At 30.7% G+C, this 22,722-nt stretch overlaps 2 protein-coding genes across 5 annotated transcripts in view; one reads left to right on the top strand and one right to left on the bottom strand.

Moving 5' to 3' along the window:
- The first annotated feature begins 6 nt into the window (after positions 1 to 6).
- Positions 7 to 12,217, top strand: cin (Molybdenum cofactor synthesis protein cinnamon). The gene is made up of 7 exons (XM_073972619.1): positions 7 to 565; positions 624 to 1,578; positions 1,630 to 1,899; positions 1,959 to 2,117; positions 2,178 to 2,340; positions 11,337 to 11,438; positions 11,642 to 12,217. The coding sequence occupies exons 1-7, from the start codon at positions 532 to 534 to the stop codon at positions 11,783 to 11,785; spliced, it is 1,827 nt and encodes a 608-aa protein (XP_073828720.1). The 5' UTR covers positions 7 to 531; the 3' UTR covers positions 11,786 to 12,217.
- The window catches only part of LOC141396900 (D-beta-hydroxybutyrate dehydrogenase, mitochondrial), a 90,729-nt gene continuing 79,918 nt past the window's right edge, over positions 11,912 to 22,722 (bottom strand). For 2 of the 4 annotated variants that reach the window (XM_073972621.1, XM_073972620.1), the window contains exons 3-4: positions 14,464 to 15,224; positions 11,912 to 12,732 (exon numbers count right to left, since the gene is read on the bottom strand). In XM_073972621.1, coding sequence (XP_073828722.1) covers positions 12,485 to 12,732; positions 14,464 to 15,214 — 999 coding nt within the window. In that variant the 5' untranslated portion in view covers positions 15,215 to 15,224 and the 3' untranslated portion in view covers positions 11,912 to 12,484. Of the gene's footprint in view, positions 13,675 to 14,016; positions 15,225 to 22,722 lie in introns of all 4 variants that reach the window. The other 2 variants (XR_012411262.1, XR_012411261.1) reach the window with 1 other exon arrangement.

Here is a 22,722-nt window from a genome sequence, read left to right as displayed (position 1 = left end):
GTGTAGGGTTCACTAAATGTGCTGTAAGTTTGATGGATTAAGTGATAACCGAGGCATATGACGAGTACCCGATTACTGTGAATGCTTAGGGGAAATAAATTGGAGATTTTGCAGATAATTTTGACAAATGTCATTTAATATTTCGGATGTCCGACACGTCTAAACAATTTCGGAAGCAACGTCGTTCAGATTTCGGAACGAATGTCGGAAAGAAATTGCCTTTCCAAATTTCCAAAGGGGTTTCTTCAGATTTCGTTACGTTATCGGATCGAAATCGATACGAGGTCGCTCCGACATTTCGTTCCGAAATTATGTCAACCACTTCATACAACTTTCGTTAAAATATCGTACTGGAAGTATCGTCCGACTTTTGTGGCGATTTCGTTAAGATATCGGTACAATTCGCGAGGAAAATTTTAATTGTACAAAATTTACCTCCATCACTTATCCTAGTAATTTTGTGCATTGTTAACGCTTGGCAACCCTAAATCAACAAGTGGCCGGCTTTGTTTGATAACCTTTCCAGGAGATATGGAATCGGGAATAGTTTTTGCTGTTATTACAAGTAAGTTCCACTCTAATTTTTACATACACTGTCTTACTAACGGCTTCCTACTTTGCAGTCAGTGATACTTGCCATGAAGATGCTACCAAAGATCGTAGTGGTCCGCGCTTGGTACAACTAATTTCAGACAATTTTGAGAATTCACGCATCCTGAAAGAAATTTTACCCGATGAAAAGGAGCTTATCAAACAAAAACTGTTACAACTCTCGTCCCCCGAAGTGTCAGCTGGTTGTATTCTGACCACTGGAGGCACTGGCTTTGCTACACGCGATGTAACCCCTGAAGCCACCAAGGAAATATTAGATAAAGAATGTCCTCAGCTGGCGATGGCAATTGGATTGCACTCTTTGCAGAAAACCAAATTTGCGGCACTGTCGCGCAGTGTTTGTGGCATTGCGGGAAAAACTTTAATCATTAATTTCCCAGGAAGTGAAAAGGCTGTTGTGGAATGTTTTGAATACATCAAAGATCTGCTACCTCATGCTTTACACTTGATTAATAATGATTTGGCTTTGGTGCGCAAAACACATGAACAATTGCAAGGTTCCACGGCAGTGCAACAACATGTGCCTCATGTGTGTCCTCACAAAACAGGAAAAGGCGATGGCACAGATCGTAATTCACCCTATCCCATGTTACCCGTAAATGAAGCCTTGAATCTCATTCTACAAACTGTTAAAACTCAAGAAACATTGCCCAATTTGTTGAAAAACTTTAAATCGCCAGTGGATATACCACCTTTTAGGGCTTCAATTAAAGATGGATATGCCATGAAATCATCGGGATTTTCAGGTTCGAAAAAGGTCATAGGCTTTATAGCAGCTGGAGATGCAATTATTACCGATGATTTTGAAGAAGATGAGTGTTATAAAATCAACACCGGTGCCCCAGTACCTTTGAAGGCCGACTGTGTGGTCCAGGTGGAGGATACGAAATTGCTAAAAACCAAGAAAAATGGTGAAGAAGATTTGGTGGAGATACTAGTGGAACCCAAAAAGGATGTGGATATAAGGTAGAAGTAACAAAAACGTTAGAATTCTCTTTAATCCGATTTTTTTTCCAGACCAATTGGATGTGATTTGGCCAAAAACTCAGCCCTATTCCCCAGTGTTGATCTCTCTCCAGTTGTGGTGAAATCCCTGATGGCATCGGTGGGTCATGCCGTACCTTTGCACAAACCCTTGGTAGCTGTCATATCCACTGGCAGTGAACTTTTAGATCCCCAAGATTATCCTATTGAGGGAAAGATTTATGATTCCAATACCACCATGCTACGCCAGTTACTGCAATATTTTGGTTTTGAATGTTTCGTAACCAAAGTTTTATCCGATGAGTATGTCCAACATCTTCATATACCAAGGACCAATTTGTAATAAATTTATTTGTTTACAGCTTTGAAGAAGTCACCGAGACTTTAAGCAACATTTACGATGAAGTCGATTTTGTTATTTGCAGTGGAGGTGTGTCCATGGGTGATAAGGATTTCATTAAACCTGTATTGCAGAAATTGGGCTTTGATTTACTGGTGGGACGTGTTAATATGAAACCAGGGTAATATTGAAATATAAATGAAAGATTTGGAATTTTAATTGATGTATGCTCTTTTTCTAGAAAACCAATGACCTTTGCTGCTAAAGCTGATAAATATTTCTTTGGTTTACCTGGCAATCCTGTATCGGCTTTTGTATGCTTCCATTTATTTGTCTTGCCAGCCATTAGATGGTGTTCCGGTTGGACCCAAGAGAAATGCATGTTACCCGTGGTTCAAGTCATTGTGAGTATTTGGAATAACATTGAGTTTAGAGGCTCTATTCGGATCGTTTGGAAAAGTTCGCTAGAGATGCGAGAAGATATTTCATTGTAATACGAGTAGTACCACTAATAAGTCTTATCCTATATATAACTAAACGGCACACAGATATTTGGCTTACGCAGGGTTTACTCTAGTTATAGACAAAACCTGAGAGAGGTCCCCTGAATCAAGCAATCTGCAATGAAAAGATTACAAGCCCACGAAAATATAAATATATGAATAACTTTCTCAGCCAGAATTTCTGCCATATTAAACAAGGACTGAGTAAAGTCGTGTTCATGGCAATTTATTATGGAATACTGATCCTTGGTGTACTATTAAATTCGAAAAGGTTTCCATTAACACTGGCCAAATTGAGTACTGCGGTGCCAGGATTTTTTATTCCTTGCAAAGTACCTTCAGACACAAGATGACTTCAACTCAACAGATCTAAATGATATTGCCTATCTGGGTGGCTCCACTAACATTCTGATTGGGGAGGAAATGTAATCGACATTAAAGATCGGTCATTACAAAATTTCCTCAATTGCAGTCCTAACCTCTCTCTAACCCAAGCATAATTGGAGGATAATTCACTAATCTCTTTATGCAAACACCAGGAATTGTTATTGACAACCTAGGGTTGTTAGCAAATCATGAGTATGTATCTCACAATTGACCAGTTGCGATGTACCTGCAAAGCGGTAGCATCCAAGAAGAAGATGAAACGGTATTCTACAACTACAATAAAATATGGGTTCGGCAATTTCAAACAAACTGAGATAGGAATTAGAAGAATACACCTTCCTGTTGATAGAAATACCCATATAGCTGAGGGCTCAGCTCTGTCTTCCGAAAAACAATTAATGAGACTGTTCCGAGACAGACATAAACCTGAGTTTCGTTGGTGATCAATTTAAGTTAATCTAATTATCCTTATTAATGCCTGACCTAGTTTAGAACAAAGGTGCTCATAGGGCTTTATATCAATCCTTGCGAGGGATACAAAGGCGCCCTTGGGGTCAACCACTGCATTACGAATACTGTCACAATGGAATTACTGGGATAACCCAACCCTACACAGTAATTTTTCGGTATATTGCCAGGCTAGATCAATCCAGAACCGTAAGAGGAATGGCCTTGATCAAGTAGGTAAAATAGTGTATGCAGCCTACCAGGATATTAAAATGTTGATAGCAAAACTGATTTAATTGGACTCTTTGAGGAACTTCCTCCCACACCAATCTGCATTTTATGTCCAAAGGTTAAGATACTTCGAGGCAAGAAACCTTCAAGGATGGAAAACATCTCGATTTATTGCCCCTTATGGTTCGCGCTCAATTTCATGTAAATGAACAAAGGCCAGGTACTACCTAATACAAATGCGATCTTGGATTTCTTTATTCTTTTATAGAAATTCATTCTTGGATAAGCATGAATTTCTCATTGTGTTCTCACCTTTATACGTAATGGCGGTAGTCTTGTCTATAGCGTTCTTGTGGACGTCGGTGTTTGCCTAGTTAATAGGAGAGGTTGTTAACAAACAAATAAATGGTCTGTTCCAGTACTGCAAGAATCTACTAATTTTTGCTAGTTTTTTTCGATAACATAAAGGAATAATTGTTATCGTAGTAAAAAGTAGAAGCTTCTTGCAGGTTCTCGAACAGAGCAAATTTTTCTATAGAAAATTTTGTTATTGATCAACTTTTGTATAGAAAATGTTATCAAACTACTTTTCTTTGGAATATGCTGTTATCTAAAGCTGGGTACACACGATCAGTTTTGACTGTCGATTTTTCGGAAATATCGATAAATGTCAAACTGTCCAGCAACCACAAAATATGTTGTGGTTGCCTGATGACTGACAAAAATGAACGGCCACACTGGCAAGCAAACGATTAATTGAGCAAAACTGACAGTCAAAACTGATCGTGTGTACCCCACTTAACAACTTTTCTATAGAAAATGTTATGAAACAACTTTTGTTGTTATCGAACAACTTTTCTATAGAAAATTTTACCGAACAACTTTTCTATAGAAAACGTTTTTATCGAAGAACTTTTTTTATAGAAAATGTTGTTATCGAAGAACTTTTCTATAAAAAATGTTGTTAGCGAACAACTCTTCTATTGAAAGTGTTATCAAACAACTTTTCTATTGAAAATGTTGTTATCGAACAACTTTTCCATAGAGAATGTTGTTATCGAACAACTTCTCCATAGAAAAAGTTGTTATTGAACTTTTTTATAGAAAATGTTGTTATCGAATAACTTTTCTATAGAAAATGTTGTTATCGAAAACTTTTCTATAGAAAATGTTGTTATCGAACAACTTTTCTATAGAAATTTTTGTTATCGATTTACTTTTCTATGGAAAATGTTGTTATCGAACAACTTTTCTATAGAAAATGTTGTTATCGAACAAATTTTCTATAGAAAATTTTGGTATCGAACAACTTTTCTATAGAAAATTTTGGTATCGAACAACTTTTCTACAGAAAACTTTTTGAAGAAAATTTTGTTATTGAACAACTTTTCTATAGAAACTGTTGTTATCGAACAACTTTTCTACAAAAAATGTTGTTATTGAACAACTTTTCTATAGAAAATTTTGGTATCGAACAACTTTTCTACAGAAAACTTTTTGAAGAAAATTTTGTTATTGAACAACTTTTCTATAGAAACTGTTGTTATCGAACAACTTTTCTACAAAAAATGTTGTTATTGAACAACTTTTCTACAAAAAATGTTGTTATTGAACAACTTTTCTATAGAAAATGTTGTTATCGAACAACTTTTCTATATTAAATATTGCTATCGAACATATCAAATAACCCTGTACGAAAAGCTGAACTCCAAGCAAAGCTCTCTCAGCTAATCAAGGATGTAAAAAGAAGAGCAAGACATGACAAACGAAGCTTCATCAATACTATGGCTAGTGACGCCGAAACAGCAGCCCAGCGTGGTGACCTCAAAACTGTTTTCGAAGTAATAAGAAAACTTTCGGGAAAGAAGACAAATACGAGAATACCCATCAAAGATAAACACGGAAAAATTCTAACGACCGACGAAGAGCAACTTAATAGGTGGAAAGAACATTTTGAAGAAGTTTTAAATCACACGTGTCAATCAGATCAGCCATCTCATTCATACCAAAGCTCAAATTACACTACTCCAATCCCTGCGGGTACCGTAAACATAAATCCCCCTACACTGATAGAAGTTTCGACTGCAATAACTCAACTGAAAAACGGAAAAGCCGCAGGCATAGACGATTTACCAGCTGAATTTTATAAAACTAATCCTTCGACGGTAGCTAAAATAATTGTACCTCTGCTTACACACATATGGACTACAGAGAATGTACCGACAGATTGGAAAGAAAGCATCATTGTAAAAATACCAAAAAAAGGCGATTTAAAAAATTGCAGTAACTGGAGAGGTATTGCGTTAACTCCTGCTGCATGTAAAATATTCAACAAAATAATCCTAAACCGAATCCTTGAACCACTTGATCAATGCCTTCGAAAAGAACAAGCTGGATTCCGACCAAACCGATCCTGCGTAGACCAGATCAACAGCTTAAGATTAATAATCGAACAATGCAATGAATTCAATTCAACTTTGTACCTTACATTTGTCGATTTCGAAAAGGCCTTTGACGCAATTAACCGAAGACCAAATCTATGGTCATAAAGGGGAATGCCAATCAAACCGCATTCTATCTCAACAACCTCCCAATCCAAAATATCAGTGAGTTTAGCTACCTTGGAAGCATCATAACTAGCGACGGAGGCGCAATTAACGACGTATCATCTCGCGTGGCTAAGGCGAGAGTAGCTTATTTCAACCTAAAGAATATATGGAAATCCAGTGCCATATCACCTAAAACAAAGATACACATATACAATGCCTGCATCAAATCCGTATTACTTTACGGGTCAGAAACATGGACTGTAAACGAAGAAATAAAACGCAAACTGCAAACCTTCACAAATAGATGCCTACGAAACATCCTCAGAATATAGTGGCCTAGAACCATATCGAATGAAAACCTATTAGAAATAGCGGAACAAGAAGACATCAATCTGCAGATCAAAAGAAGAAAATACTGCTGGCTGGGGCATACTCTAGAGAAGACCATACAACGAAATATCACACGCAACTCTTGAATGGAATCCCCAAGGATACAGAGGCCGCGGAAGGCCAAGGAAAAGGTGGAGACGTACAATTTTTACAGAAACCGGAAAAACTTTTAATGAATTAAGATATATCGCATCAGATAGACAGAGATGGAGATTCTATGTAAACGGCTTATGTTCCTGATGGAATACGCTAAATAAATAAATGTTCTGTTCCAGAACCTGCAAGAAGCTACTATTTTTTACTACGATAACATTTTTTCCTTTATGTTATCGGAAAAAATAGTAAAAATTAGTAGATTCTTGCAGTTCTGGAACAAACCAAAAATATCGAACATATTTTCAATAGAAAATTTTGTTATCGAACTACTTTTTTATTGAAAATGTTGTTATTGAACAAACTTTTCTATAGATAATGTTATCGATTATTTTTTGTGTACAAAATGTTGTTATCGAACAAATTTTCTATAGAAAATGTTATCGAACAACTTTTCTATATTTAATATTGTTATCGAACAAATTTTCTATAGAAATTTTTTTATCGAACAACTTTTCTGTAGAAAATGTTATTGAACAACTTTTTTGAAGAAAATTTTGTTATCGGACAACTTTTCTATAGAAAATGCTGTTATCGAACAACTTTTTTATAGAAAATGTTATTATCGAACAACTTTTCTATAGAAAATATTATTATCGAACAAACTTTACTATAGAAAATATTATCGATTAGTTTTTTTGTACAAAATGTTTGTTATCAAACAAATTTTCTATAGAAAATGATGTTATCGAACAACTTTTCTATATTAAATATTGTTATCGAACAAATTTTTTATAGATAATTTTGTTATCGAACAACTTTTTTATAAAAAATGTTGTTATTGAACAACTTTTCTATAGAAAATTTTGGTATCGAACAACTTTTCTACAGAAAACTTTTTGAAGAAAATTTTGTTATTGAACAACTTTTCTATAGAAACTGTTGTTATCGAACAACTTTTCTACAAAAAATGTTGTTATTGATACAGAGGCCGCGGAAGGCCAAGGAAAAGGTGGAGACGTACAATTTTTACAGAAACCGGAAAAACTTTTAATGAATTAAGATATATCGCATCAGATAGACAGAGATGGAGATTCTATGTAAACGGCTTATGTTCCTGATGGAATACGCTAAATAAATAAATGTTCTGTTCCAGAACCTGCAAGAAGCTACTATTTTTTACTACGATAACATTTTTTCCTTTATGTTATCGGAAAAAATAGTAAAAATTAGTAGATTCTTGCAGTTCTGGAACAAACCAAAAATATCGAACATATTTTCAATAGAAAATTTTGTTATCGAACTACTTTTTTATTGAAAATGTTGTTATTGAACAAACTTTTCTATAGATAATGTTATCGATTATTTTTTGTGTACAAAATGTTGTTATCGAACAAATTTTCTATAGAAAATGTTATCGAACAACTTTTCTATATTTAATATTGTTATCGAACAAATTTTCTATAGAAATTTTTTTATCGAACAACTTTTCTGTAGAAAATGTTATTGAACAACTTTTTTGAAGAAAATTTTGTTATCGGACAACTTTTCTATAGAAAATGCTGTTATCGAACAACTTTTTTATAGAAAATGTTATTATCGAACAACTTTTCTATAGAAAATATTATTATCGAACAAACTTTACTATAGAAAATATTATCGATTAGTTTTTTTGTACAAAATGTTTGTTATCAAACAAATTTTCTATAGAAAATGATGTTATCGAACAACTTTTCTATATTAAATATTGTTTTCGAACAAATTTTTTATAGATAATTTTGTTATCGAACAACTTTTTTATAAAAAATGTTGTTATTGAACAACTTTTTTGAAGAAAATGTTGTTATTGAACAAATGTTCTATAGAAACTGTTGTTATCGAACTTTTCTATAAAAAACGTTGTTATTGAACAACTTTTCTACAGAATCTATTATTTTCGGTCAACTTTTCTGTGGAAAATTTTGTTATGAACAAATTTTCTGTAGAAAATATTGTTATCGAACACTTTTCCATAGAAAATGTTTTTATCGAATTACTTTTTTATAGAAAATGTTATCGAAGAACTTTCTTATAAAAAATGTTGTTATCGTACAACTTTTCTATAGAATATGATGTTATCGAACAGCTTTTCTATAGAAATTTTTGTTATCGAACAACTTTTCTATAGAAAATGTTGTTATCGAAAACTTTTCTATAGAAATTGTTGCTATCGAACAACTTTTCTATATTAAATATTGTTATCGAACAACTTTTCTACAGACAACTTTTTGAAGAAAATTTTGTTATTGAACAACTTTTCTATAGAATTTGTTGTTATCGAACAACTTTTCTATAAAAATGTTGTTATTGAACAACTTTTCTATAGAAAATGTTGTTATCGAACTTTTCTATAGAAACTGTTGTTATCGAACAACTTTTCTATAAAAATGTTGTTATTGAACAACTTTTCTATAGAAAATGTTGTTATCGAACAACTTTTCTATATTAAATATTGTTATCGAACAAATTTTCTATAGAAAATTTTTTATCGAACTACTTTTTTATTGAATATGTTGTTATTGAAAAAACTTCTCTATAGAAAATGTTATCGATTAATTTTTCTGTACAAAATGTTGTTATCGAACAAATTTTCTATAGAAAATGTTGTTATCGAACAACTTTTCTACAGAAAACTTTTTGAAGAAAATTTTGTTATTGAACAACTTTTCTATAGAAACTGTTGTTATCGAACAACTTTTCTATAAAAATGTTGTTATCGAACAACTTTTCTATATTAAATATTGTTATCGAACAAATTTTCTATAGAAAATTTTTTTATCGAACAACTTTTCTATAGAAAATGTTATTGAACAACTTTTTTGAAGATAATTTTGTTATCGGACAACTTTTCTATAGAAAATGCTGTTATCGAAAACTTTTCTATAGAAAATGTTATTATCGAACAAACTTTACTATAGAAAATATTATCGATTAGTTTTTTTGTACAAAATGTTGTTATCAAACAAATTTTCAATAGAAAATGTTGTTATCGAACAACTTTTCTATATTAAATATTGTTATCGAACAAATTTTTTATAGAAAATTTTGTTATCGAACAACTTTTTTATAAAAAAATGTTGTTATTAAACAACTTTTTTGAAGAAACTTTTTTCTATAAAAAACGTTGTTATTGAACAACTTTTCTACAGAATCTATTATTTTCGGTCAACTTTTCTGTGGAAAATTTTGTTATGAACAAATTTTCTGTAGAAAATATTGTTATCGAACGCTTTTCCATAGAAAATGTTTTTATCGAATTACTTTTTTATAGAAAATGCTGTTCTTATAAAAAATGTTGTTATCGTACAACTTTTCTATAGAATATGATGTTATCGAACAGCTTTTCTATAGAAAATTTTGTTATCGAACAACTTTTCTGTAGAAAATGTTGTTATCGAAAACTTTTCTATAGAAAATGTGGTTATCGAAAACTTTTCTATAGAAATTGTTGCTATCGAACAACTTTTCTATATTAAATATTGTTATCGAACAAATTTTCTATAGAAAATTTTGTTATCGAACAACTTTTCTACAGACAACTTTTTAAAGAAAATTTTGTTATTGAACAACTTTTCTATAGAAACTGTTGTTATCGAACAACTTTTCTATAAAAAATGTTGTTATTGAACAACTTTTCTATAGAAAATGTTGTTATCGAACAACTTTTCTATATTAAATATTGTTATAGAACAAATTTTCTATAGAACATTTTTTTATCGAACAACTTTTCTATAGAAAATGTTATTGAACAACTTTTTTGAAGAAAGTTTTGTTATCAGACAACTTTTCTATAGAAAATGCTGTTATCGAACAACTTTTCTATAGAAAATGTTATTATCGAACAAACTTTACTATAGAAAATATTATCGATTAGTTTTTTTGTACAAAATGTTGTTATCGATCAAATTTTCTATAGAAAATGTTGTTATCGAACAACTTTTCAATATTAAATATTGTTATCGAACAAATTTTCTATAGAAAATTTTGTTATCGAACAACTTTTTTATAAAAAAAAATGTTATTGAACAACTTTTTTGAAGAAAATGTTGTTATTGAACAAATTTTCTATAGAAACTGTTGTTATCGAACTTTTCTATAAAAAAACTTTGTTATTGAACAACTCTTCTACAGAATCTATTCTTTTCGGTCAACTTTTTTGTGGAAAATGTTGTTATGGATCAAATTTTCTGTAGAAAATATTGTTATCGAACGCCTTTCCATAAAAAATGTTTTTATCGAACACATTTTCCATAAAAAATGTTTTTATCGAACACATTTTCCATCGAAAATGTTATTTTCGAACAATTTTTCTATAGAACTTTCCTACAGAAAATATTATTATCGATCAACTTTTTATAGAAAGTGTTGTTAGCGGACAACATATTTGTAGAAAATGTTGTTATCGGACTTCTTTTCTATAGAAAATGTTGTTATCGAACAAATTTTCTATAGAAAATGGTGTTATCGATCAACTTTTCCATAGAAAATGTTATCGGACAATTTTCGCGTTGAAAATGTTATTTTCGATCGATTTTTCTATGGAAAATGTTGTTATGGACCAGCGTTTCTCTACAAAACGTTATACCAAAACAAATTTTTAGAGATGTTATTGACGGGTATCATGTTCGTCTCCTGCCAAAATGTTAGCCTTTTCCAATACCTTCTTTTAATTTTAGGTGATTTATGGTGACTGGCAGGCTCTCCTCACATTTGTTATTAACTTTAAAATATTTACCTTTTTTAAATTTTCTTTGTACATAGCTGGAAAATCAAAGCGTACCATTAGATCCCCGGCCTGAATATATGCGTGCCACAATCACAAGCCGTAATGGTCAACTTTATGCTTCAATTACCGGCAATCAGGTTTGTGTTATTTTTTAATGCAGCAGACTAAACTCCCTTCAAAAATGTTCATATTTAATTAAATGCAACTTCTTCTTGTTGTTGTTTTCTTTTGTATATTTTTCGCTGATAAACACTTTCGCTTTGCAAACCATAACCACCATCGAACGTACCACCAACTAACAATACCTTAACGCAATGATATTGCAACGCAACCGGCGCAGATGAGTAGTCGTTTGCAAAGTATTGTTGGAGCCGATGTACTTGTGCATTTACCGGCACGCACCGAAACTAAAACTGAAGCCAAAGCAGGTGATATATTGCCAGCCAGTGTATTGCGTTACGATTTCATAACGAAATATGAATGAAAGTTATATGCCTAACGATGATGTCGCACACACAAGATGGCTAGCCAGTCAGTAATGCAGTGGAGCATAGCTTTTTGGAAACCCGAACACAGAGAAGTGCAATATGAAGAAAAACACATCACACAATTTGTTATTTGGATATATTTTTATTAGTTTAGAATTAATTTAAAACGAAAAAGTTTTATTTCAATGCACATACATACATACAGTTACATATATACGCATTATATTAAAAAAAAAATCATTATAAAGAAATATAATTTCTCTAAAAGGATTTTGTTTGCTACAAAAAATTTTGAACAATTTTTTTCTTTCCTTTTTTTGTTTAAACAAAGCTTAGGTGTATATACACTATAAAAAATAATAATGTGACCAATTGGTTTTGTCATTTTTGTAGTTTATAAACTTAAAATTTTGTTAAAAACAAAATAAGTAAGGCTTATTTACAAATTTATATTTATGAAAAAATGATTTGATTTTGTAGGAGAAGTAAGAAGCTTGCCCTTCAAAACCGGGATAAAATCTTGTTCGTAAGTTTTCTTTCAGTTTGTTCACTTCACTTGTAAACTTCATAATGAAATTCACTTAAACTTCCTTCCTCAGTGATGTTTGCGTCTTTTCAGATTTGCCAACAAAATTCAACACATTTCTTTCTCTCTCTCTCTATTTTCCATTTTTATCTTCTTAGGGCCATCATATTTAAACACGTTGTACCACACCACCACCAAGGGACTTTTGTTTCTCCAAAGGATTCTTGATAGCATTGTCAGAAGATTTATTGGACAAACGCATTGAGGAACGACATGGCAACGCGAATTGATATTTATTAGAGGCCAACAATGAATAACGTTCATGCGGCGATTGATCCCACAAGGCACGCTCTACCACACTCAAGGCACTGGGACTCAAGACATTGGCTGTATAGGTTGTTGGGGCACCACTGGAAACTAAAATGAAGTAAAAAGAAAAAAAGAAACAACGGCAAAAAAGTAAAATGAAATAAAAAGAAAAAATGTTCAATGCACATCCATCCACCACGGAATGACATTAAAAAGGGTCGCGACGAGATTTTATATACTCCACCATGAGAGAAATGTAAACTCCATATTGGATCTGTTTCAAAAAAGATTTTTGAAATGTGATTTCTCAAAGTGTTCTTTTTCAAGACGGTATCGAACAACTTTTTTTATAAAAAAAATATTGTTATCGAATAACTTTTCTGTAGATAATGTTGGCGACGAACAACTTTTCTGTGGAAAATGTTGTTATCGAACAACTTTTCTATAGAAAATGTTGTTATCGAACAACTTTTCTATAGAAAATGTTGTTATCGAACAACTTTTCTATAGAAAATGTTGTTATCGAACAACTTTTCTATAGAAAATGTTGTTATCGAACAACTTTTCTATAGAAAATCTGGTTATCGAATAACTTTTCTATAGAAAATGTTGTTATCGAACAACTTTTCTATAGAAAATGTTGTTATCGAACAACTTTTCTATAGAAAATGTTGTTATCGAGCAACTTTTCTATAGAAAATCTGGTTATCGAATAACTTTTCTATAGAAAATGTTGTTATCGAACAACTTTTCTATAGAAAATGCTGTTATCGAACAACTTTTCTATAGAAAATCTTGTTATCGAACAACTTTTCTATAGAAAATCTTGCTATCGAACAAATTTTCTATAAACAATTTTGTTATCGAAACCTTTTGAATGTAAAATTTTGTTATCAAATACCTTTTCTATAAAAAACATTGTTATCGAAAAACTTTCTACAGAAAACGTTGTTATCGGAAAACTTTAGAAAATGTTGTTATCGAACAACTTTTCTATAGAAAATGTTGTTATCGAACAACTTTTCTATAGAAAATATTGTTATCGAACGACTTTTCTATAGAAAATATTGTTATCGAACAACTTTTCTATATAAAATGTTGTTATTGAACAACTTTTCTATAGAAAATGTTGTTATCGAACAACTTTTCTATAGAAAATGTTGTTATCGAACAACTTTTCTATAGAAAATGTTGTTATCGAACAACTTTTCTATAGAAAATCTGGTTATCGAATAACTTTTCTATAGAAAATGTTGTTATCGAATAACTTTTCTATAGAAAATGTTGTTATCGAACAACTTTTCTATAGAAAATGTTGTTATCGAGCAACTTTTCTATAGAAAATGTTGTTATCGAGCAACTTTTCTATAGAAAATCTGGTTATCGAATAACTTTTCTATAGAAAATGTTGTTATCGAATAACTTTTCTGTAGAAAATGTTGTTATCGAACAACTTTTCTATAGAAAATCTTGTTATCGAACAACTTTTCTATAGAAAATCTTGTTATCGAACAAATTTTCTATAAAAAATTTTGTTATCGAAACCTTTTGTATGTAAAATTTTGTTATCAAATACCTTTTCTATAAAAAACATTGTTATCGAAAAACTTTCTACAGAAAACGTTGTTATCGGAAAACTTTCCTATAGAAAGCGTTGTTATCGAACAATTTTTCTAAAGAAACAGTTGTTATTCAAAAACGTTTCTATAGAAAAAAGTTCTTATCGAACAAATTTTCTATGGAAAACATTGGGAAACCAATTTGCGAACCCTCAATGCATGGTGGAAGCTATGAAAAATGAAAAAAAAAAAACAAATAGGCACACAATTTTCTGCTTACTTTGTGCTGTTGGTGGTTTATAGAGCGTCTCAGCATGTAGACCACAAGTATCCAAGCATACCACCCTAATGCCAAATGGTTGCAGTTCACGTCGTACCTCTTGTACACACTTCTCGGTGGCCACCTTCGAAACATTGTAAGCAATCATACCATCACCATGACCTCCGTTGGCAGCACCCAAATAAATCAAACGGCCACAGGTCGGCTTCAAAAAGTCCACAAAAGCCTTTGCAATGCGTAGAGAACCCAATATGTTTGTCTTAAACATTTGTTCCATTTGATAGAGTTCTTGCGATTCGATACGGCCACGATAGAACGTACCACTGGTGTTAATGACAGCCTGGATACCTTGTTCGCCAGCACTTAAATGGGCACCCAGGTTTTCTGTGGCCTCACGTAATACCTCATCTTTGGTAACATCCAAGAAAATGGGTATAATTTCTCCCGATACTGGAGCTTCGGTAAATTCCCGCATCTTCAGCCAACCGATTAGCAGTTTGGCTGGTAAACTATCGACTCCATCCTTCATGCCAGCAAGCACACGGCAACCTTTGCTAGCCAAATGGGTACACAATTGTAAACCCAATGCTGTATCGGCACTGGTGACCAACACTGTATTCGATTTGGGATGTTCGGCCTTTTTGACATCATCATCACGCACCTTACATATCAAATAGATAATCAGGGCTCCAGCAATTGAGAAAAGGGCCAATAGTTGAAAGGCCAATACCAAGGCAGTCATTGGTTCCATTATGGCATTGCTGAAAAGAGAAAGACGGAGAGAAAGGGGTGAATTAGATAGGTGTAGATTTTTATCTTTTTTTTTTTTTGATTTTTATCGTATGCATATCAAAATTTAGCTTCTGAACAAATTTGCTATATATAATTTTGTTATCGAACAACTTTTCTATAGAAAATGTTGCTATCGAACAAATTTTATACAAAAAATCTTTTTATCGAACAACTTTTCTATAGAAAAAGTTGTTTTCTGCAAAAATGTTGGCCATCGATCTACTTTTCCATAGAATCTGCTGTTATCGAAGGACTTTTCTACAGAAAATGTTATCGACAACTATTTCTATAGAAAAAGTTGTTATCGACAACTATTTCTATAGAAAAAGTTGTTATCGACAACTATTTCTATAGAAAAAGTTGTTATCGACAACTATTTCTATAGAAAAAGTTGTTATCGACAACTATTTCTATAGAAAAAGTTGTTATCGACAACTATTTCTATAGAAAAAGTTGTTATCGACAACTATTTCTATAGAAAAAGTTGTTATCGACAACTATTTCTATAGAAAAAGTTGTTATCGACAACTATTTCTATAGAAAAAGTTGTTATCGACAACTATTTCTATAGAAAAAGTTGTTATCGACAACTATTTCTATAGAAAAAGTTGTTATCGAAAACTATTTCTATAGAAAAAGTTGTTATCGACAACTATTTCTATAGAAAAAGTTGTTATCGACAACTATTTCTATAGAAGAAGTTGTTATCGACAACTATTTCTATAGAAAAAGTTGTTATCGACAACTATTTCTATAGAAAAAGTTGTTATCGACAACTATTTCTATAGAAAAAGTTGTTATCGACAACTATTTTTAGAAAAAGTTGTTATCGACAACTATTTCTATAGAAAAAGTTGTTATCGACAACTATTTCTATAGAAAAAGTTGTTATCGACAACTATTTCTATAGAAAAAGTTGTTATCGACAACTATTTCTATAGAAAAAGTTGTTATCGACAACTATTTCTATAGAAAAAGTTGTTATCGACAACTATTTCTATAGAAAAAGTTGTTATCGACAACTATTTCTATAGAAAAAGTTGTTATCGACAACTATTTCTATAGAAAAAGTTGTTATCGACAACTATTTCTATAGAAAAAGTTGTTATCGACAACTATTTCTATAGAAAAAGTTGTTATCGACAACTATTTCTACAGAAAAAGTTGTGTTCGACAACTATTTCTATAGTAAAAGTTGTTATCGACAACTATTTCTATAGAAAAAGTTGTTATCGACAACTATTTCTACAGAAAAAGTTGTGTTCGACAACTATTTCTATAGTAAAAGTTGTGTTCGACAACTATTTCTATAGAAAAAGTTGTGTTCGACAACTATTTCTATAGAAAAAGTTGTTATCGCCAACTATTTCTATAGAAAAAGTTGTTATCGACAACTATTTCTATAGAAAAAGTTGTTATCGACAACTATTTCTATAGAAAAAGTTGTTATCGACAACTATTTCTACAGAAAAAGTTGTTATCGACAACTATTTCTATAGAAAAAGTTGTTATCGACAACTATTTCTATAGAAAAAGTTGTTATCGACAACTATTTCTATAGAAAAAGTTGTTATCGACAACTATTTCTATAGAAAAAGTTGTTATCGACAACTATTTCTATAGAAAAAGTTGTTATCGACAACTATTTCTATAGAAAAAGTTGTTATCGACAACTATTTCTATAGAAAAAGTTGTTATCGACAACTATTTCTATAGAAAAAGTTGTTATCGACAACTATTTCTATAGAAAAAGTTGTTATCGACAACTATTTCTATAGAAAAAGTTGTTATCGACAACTATTTCTATAGAAAAAGTTGTTATCGACAACTATAAAAGATATTTTCTATGAAAACTTTGTTATCCAACCTTGTCACAAGTTCACACAAGTCTTCCACTGTCCCATTGTTGTTGTCATTTGAGTCAGTCATAACTAAAGTTTCCTAAATATGGTTGCAATGCTGATTAGGTTTTGTTTTCTGGACTTGGAAATATTGTCAGGGACTCAATGGCTCAACTACTTGGTATTCATTGTTCGTTCATCTATTGAACCTAGCCGGTCAGCCTGCCAAGTGTTGTTGTTTTTCTTATCCTCCAAATTTGGTTATTGAATTGGTTTTACGTTAATTTGTCTACATGCTGCTTTTCCATATACATATTCCAATTTCAATTCCTTTGTTTGCAAGTCAAACTATTTGCCGTTTTGATAATAACGCTTGCAAGTCAATATGCTTCGAGAAAAAACAAAAACAATAACAAAATTGGTTTATTAAAACTGCGTGTAATAACCTCCCAATTGATGGTGGCTCTTACAGGCAATTCGATTATCCATTTATTGATGGACACGACAACAACAACAAAACGAAATTTGTTTATTGGCAGTGAGAAACAAAATTTCACTTTCTTCTTTTATGATTTTTTTTTGTGTTGTTTATTTTGATTTTGCACAAACTTTATTCCAGTTATAGTATCAAGCCTTCCATTGGAAGACTGGTATATTGCAAATGGCCTTTCAATATTGTTAAGATGTTATAGTTGTAGTTTTTTAAACTGAACTACTACTACTAGCTAGCTTTAATGATTGATTGGAATTTGTTTTCTTTGTTTTTATATCAAACACCATTATTGAAAATCGAAACGCCAAGTTTAAATTAATGGAATGTTTTCCTCATTAAAAAATGTGCTCTGCGAGCGGTTAGCGCCAAATCTGGAAAACATGAAGTTAAATCCAGCAGGAGTCACATTAGTTTGTTGCCATTTTCCACAGATTAGATTAGCAAAAGCTTCATTGCTACTGTAAACCACAATAACCACAAGATGTTTAACCACAAAGCATCTTTGTCCAAGAAATTTAATAGCGGAAGCACTCTCATCACAAAAGATTTTATTATCAATAGATTTTTTATACACAAACAAGATTTTCTGTATAATATTAAGTCGAACAAGCGATTTGAAAATTTATTCTTTTATAAAACAAATTCTCAAATGTCTATAGAAACTGAAAATTTTATTAAAAAACATTAAATTAACATAAAATAACTAGAAAACAACTTTATATTTATCACCTTTGAAGACAAAACAACAATTTATTCATGAATAATTTCTTAAAGTCAGTCGGAATTTACACACGCAAACTTGCAGATGTGTATGTGTGTCAGTAAGACCCAAAAAGTAAAAATAATTAAAATTCCATACAGAATTTTGTGGTTGTAAAGATTAAGGTTAAAAAAGGTAACACTTGGTCGGGGGAACCTCACATAGGCAATTTGTGTAACAAGCTAATGTTCCAAAAAATGCTTTAGGAAAAAGGTATGTAAAATTGTATAAAGAAGTAGGTTACTGGCAACAGAATTAAGTGCCCTAAAACGTTTGGTTCTTATTTTACAAGAAATAAATACCCATATCGAGCTTGGAACGGTTTATGATCCTAAATGATCTCTTATAAGAAGAGATTTTCTAAGTCACCATCTTATGGAGAGAATAAGAAAATATGAACTTTTGGCAGGTTTATTTCTTAAGTCTTTTGTGTTTCTAAGAAATAACAGGAAACCCCTATATCGTGTTCCTGATAACAATATTTCTTAAAGAAAAGATGATCGATAACAGCAATACCAACATTTTATATAGAAACAATTTCCGATAACAAAATTTTCTATAGAAAACATAGTCGATAACAACATTTTCTAAAGAAAAACTAGTCGACAACCACATTTTCCAAAAATAAACCTATGAATAACATTATTTTATACAGCAAATGTTAACGGTAACAAAATTTGTAATAGAGATAGTTTAAGATAAAGCTTTTTTTCAATAGAAAGAGTTGTCGATAACAATTGTCTCCTTGAAAATAGTTGTCGATTTTTCTATAGAAATAGTTGTCGATAACAACTTTTACTATAGAAATAGTTGTCGATAACAACGTTTTCTATAGAAATAGTTGTCGATAACAACTTTTTCTATAGAAATAGTTGTCGATAACAACTTTTTCTATAGAAATAGTTGTCGATAACAACTTTTTCTATAGAAATAGTTGTCGATAACAACTTTTTCTATAGAAATAGTTGTCGATAACAACTATTCCTAAAGAAATAGTTGTCGATAACAACTTTTTCTATAGAAATAGTTGTCGATAACAACTTTTTCTATAGAAAGAGTTGTCGATAACAACTTTTTCTAAAGAAAGAGTTGTCGATAACAACTTTTTTCTATAGAAAGAGTTGTCGATAACAACTTTTTCTATAGAAAGAGTTGTCGATAACAACTTTTTTCTAAAGAAAGAGTTGTCGATAACAACTTTTTCTATAGAAATAGTTATCGATAACAACTTTTTCTATAGAAATAAATGTCGATAACAACTTTTACTATAGAAATAGTTGTCGATAACAACTTTTACTATAGAAATAGTTGTCGATAACAACGTTTTCTATAGAAATATTTGTTGATAACAACGTGTTCTATAGAAATATTTGTTGATAACAACTTTTTCTATGGAAATAGTTGTCGATAACAACATTTCTATAGCAAGAGTTGTCGATAAGCACCTTTTCTATAGAATAGTTGTTGATGACATATTTTTCTGTAGAAATAGTTGTCTATAGAAATAGTTGTCTATAGAAATAGTTGTCTATAGAAATAGTTTTCTATAGAAAGTTGTCGATGTCGATAACAACTTTTTCTATAGAAATAGTTGTCGATAACAACTTTTTCTATAGAAATAGTTGTCGATAACAACTTTTTCTATAGAAATAGTTGTCGATAACAACTTTTTCTATAGAAATAGTTGTCGATAACAACTTTTTCTATAGAAATAGTTGTCGATAACAACTTTTTCTATAGAAATAGTTGTCGATAACAACTATTCCTATAGAAATAGTTGTCGATAACAACTTTTTCTATAGAAATAGTTGTCGATAACAAATTTTTCTATAGAAATAGTTGTCGATAACAACTTTTTCTATAGAAAGAGTTGTCGATAACAACTTTTTTCTATAGAAAGAGTTGTCGATAACAACTTTTTCTATAGAAAGAGTTGTCGATAACAACTTTTTTCTATCGAAAGAGTTGTCGATAACATCTTTTTCTATAGAAATAGTTATCGATAACAACTTTTTCTATAGAAATAAATGTCGATAACAACTTTTACTATAGAAATAGTTGTCGATAACAACTTTTACTATAGAAATAGTTGTCGATAACAACGTTTTCTATAGAAATATTTGTTGATAACAACGTGTTCTATAGAAATATTTGTTGATAACAACTTTTTCTATGGAAATAGTTGTCGATAACAACATTTCTATAGCAATAGTTGTCGATAACAACCTTTTCTATAGAATAGTTGTTGATGACATATTTTTCTGTAGAAATAGTTGTCTATAGAAATAGTTTTCTATAGAAAGTTGTCGATGTCGATAACAACTTTTTCTATAGAAATAGTTGTCGATAACAACTTTTTCTATAGAAATAGTTGTCGATAACAACTTTTTCTATAGAAATAGTTGTCGATAACAACTTTTTCTATAGAAATAGTTGTCGATAACAACTTTTTCTATAGAAATAGTTGTCGATAACAACTTTTTCTATAGAAATAGTTGTCGATAACAACTTTTTCTATAGAAATAGTTGTCGATAACAACTTTTTCTATAGAAATAGTTGTCGATAACAACTTTTTCTATAGAAATAGTTGTCGATAACAACTTTTTCTATAGAAATAGTTGTCGATAACAACTTTTTCTATAGAAATAGTTGTCGATAACAACTATTCCTATAGAAATAGTTGTCGATAACAACTTTTTCTATAGAAATAGTTGTCGATAACAACTTTTTCTATAGAAATAGTTGTCGATAACAACTTTTTCTATAGAAATAGTTGTCGATAACAACTTTTTCTATAGAAATAGTTGTCGATAACAACTTTTTCTATAGAAATAGTTGTCGATAACACCTTTTTCAATAGAAATTGTTGTCGATAACAACTTTTTCAATAGAAATAGTTGTCGATAACAACTTTTTTAATAGAAATAGTTATCGATAACAACTTTTTCTATAGAAATAGTTATCGATAACAACTTTTTCTATAGAAATAGTTGTCGATAACAACTTTTTCTATAGAAATAGTTGTCGATAACAACATTTTCTATAGAAATAGTTGTCGATAACAACTTTTTCTATAGAAATAATTGTCGATAACAATATTTTCTGTAGGAATAATTGTCGATAACAACTTTTTCTATAGAAATAATTGCCGATAACAACTTTTTCTATAGAAATAGTTGTCGATAACAACTTTTTCTATAGAAATAGTTGTCGATAACAACTTTTTCTATAGAAATAGTTGTCGATAACAACTTTTTCTATAGAAATAGTTGTCGATAACAACTTTTTCTATAGAAATAGTTGTCGATAATAACTTTTTCTATAGAAATAATTGTCGATAACAATATTTTCTCTGGAAATAGCTGTCGGTAGCAACATTTTCAATAGAAATAGTTGTCGATAACAACTTTTTCTATAAATGGTTGTCGATAGCAACTTTTTTTCAAAGAAATAGTTGTCGAAAATAATCTTTTTTAATAGAAATAGTTGTCGATAACAAATTTTTCCATTGAAATAATTGTCGATAACAAAATTTTCCATATAACAACATTTCTATAGAAATAGTTGTCGATAACAACTTTTTCTATAGAAATAGTTGTCGATAACAATTTTTTTAGAGAAACAGTTGTCGATAACAATAATTGTCTACAACATTTTCTATGGAAACAGTTTTCGGTAAAAATTTTTTCTATGGAAAAAGTTATCGATAACCTACTTACCTTATCGAAATACTTGTCGATGACAACTTTTCTATAGACATAATTGTCGATAACAACATTTTCGATAGAAATAGTTTTCGATAACACCTATTTTTATAGAAATAGTTGTCGATAACACCTATTTTTATAGAAATAGTTGTCGATAACACCTATTTCTATAGAAATAGTTGTCGATTACACCTATTTCTACAGAAATAGTTGTAAACAACAACATTTTCCGTATAAATAGTTGTCAATTACAACTAAATAGTTGTAAATAACAACATTTTCTATTGAAATAGTTTTCGATAACTTCTATTTCTCTAGAAATAGTTGTCGATAACACCTATTTCTATAGAATTAGTTGTCGATAAGATATATTTCTATAGAAACAGTTACCAATAACACCTTTTTCTATAAGAATAGTTGTCGATAGTACCCGTATCTACAGAAATAGTTGTCGATAACATATATTTTTTATAGAAATAGTTGTCAATAACACCCATTTCTATAGAAATAGTTGTCGATAACTCCTATTTCTATAGAAATAGTTGTCGATAACACCTATTTCTGTAGAAACTGTTGTCATTAGCATCTATTTCAACTGAAATAGTTGTCGATAACACATTTTCTCTTGAAATAGTTGTCGATAACTCCTATTTCTATAAAAATGG

This window comes from Musca autumnalis, unplaced genomic scaffold (assembly GCF_047663935.1).
Source record: "Musca autumnalis isolate F117 unplaced genomic scaffold, ASM4766393v1 scaffold_3, whole genome shotgun sequence".
Taxonomy (NCBI): Eukaryota; Metazoa; Arthropoda; class Insecta; order Diptera; family Muscidae; genus Musca; species Musca autumnalis.
The sequence above is the reverse complement of the archived record's forward strand: the minus strand, read 5'-3'. Positions and strand labels throughout refer to the sequence as shown.

Excerpts from the sequence above, each read along its gene's own strand:
- cin (XM_073972619.1), top strand. The coding sequence starts at position 532 with ATGGAATCGGGAATAGTTTTTGCTGTTATTACAA. Across the intron at positions 2,341-11,336 it reads TACCCGTGGTTCAAGTCATT|CTGGAAAATCAAAGCGTACC; the intron begins GTGAGTATTTGG and ends CTTTGTACATAG. Across the intron at positions 11,439-11,641 it reads CTTCAATTACCGGCAATCAG|ATGAGTAGTCGTTTGCAAAG; the intron begins GTTTGTGTTATT and ends CAACCGGCGCAG.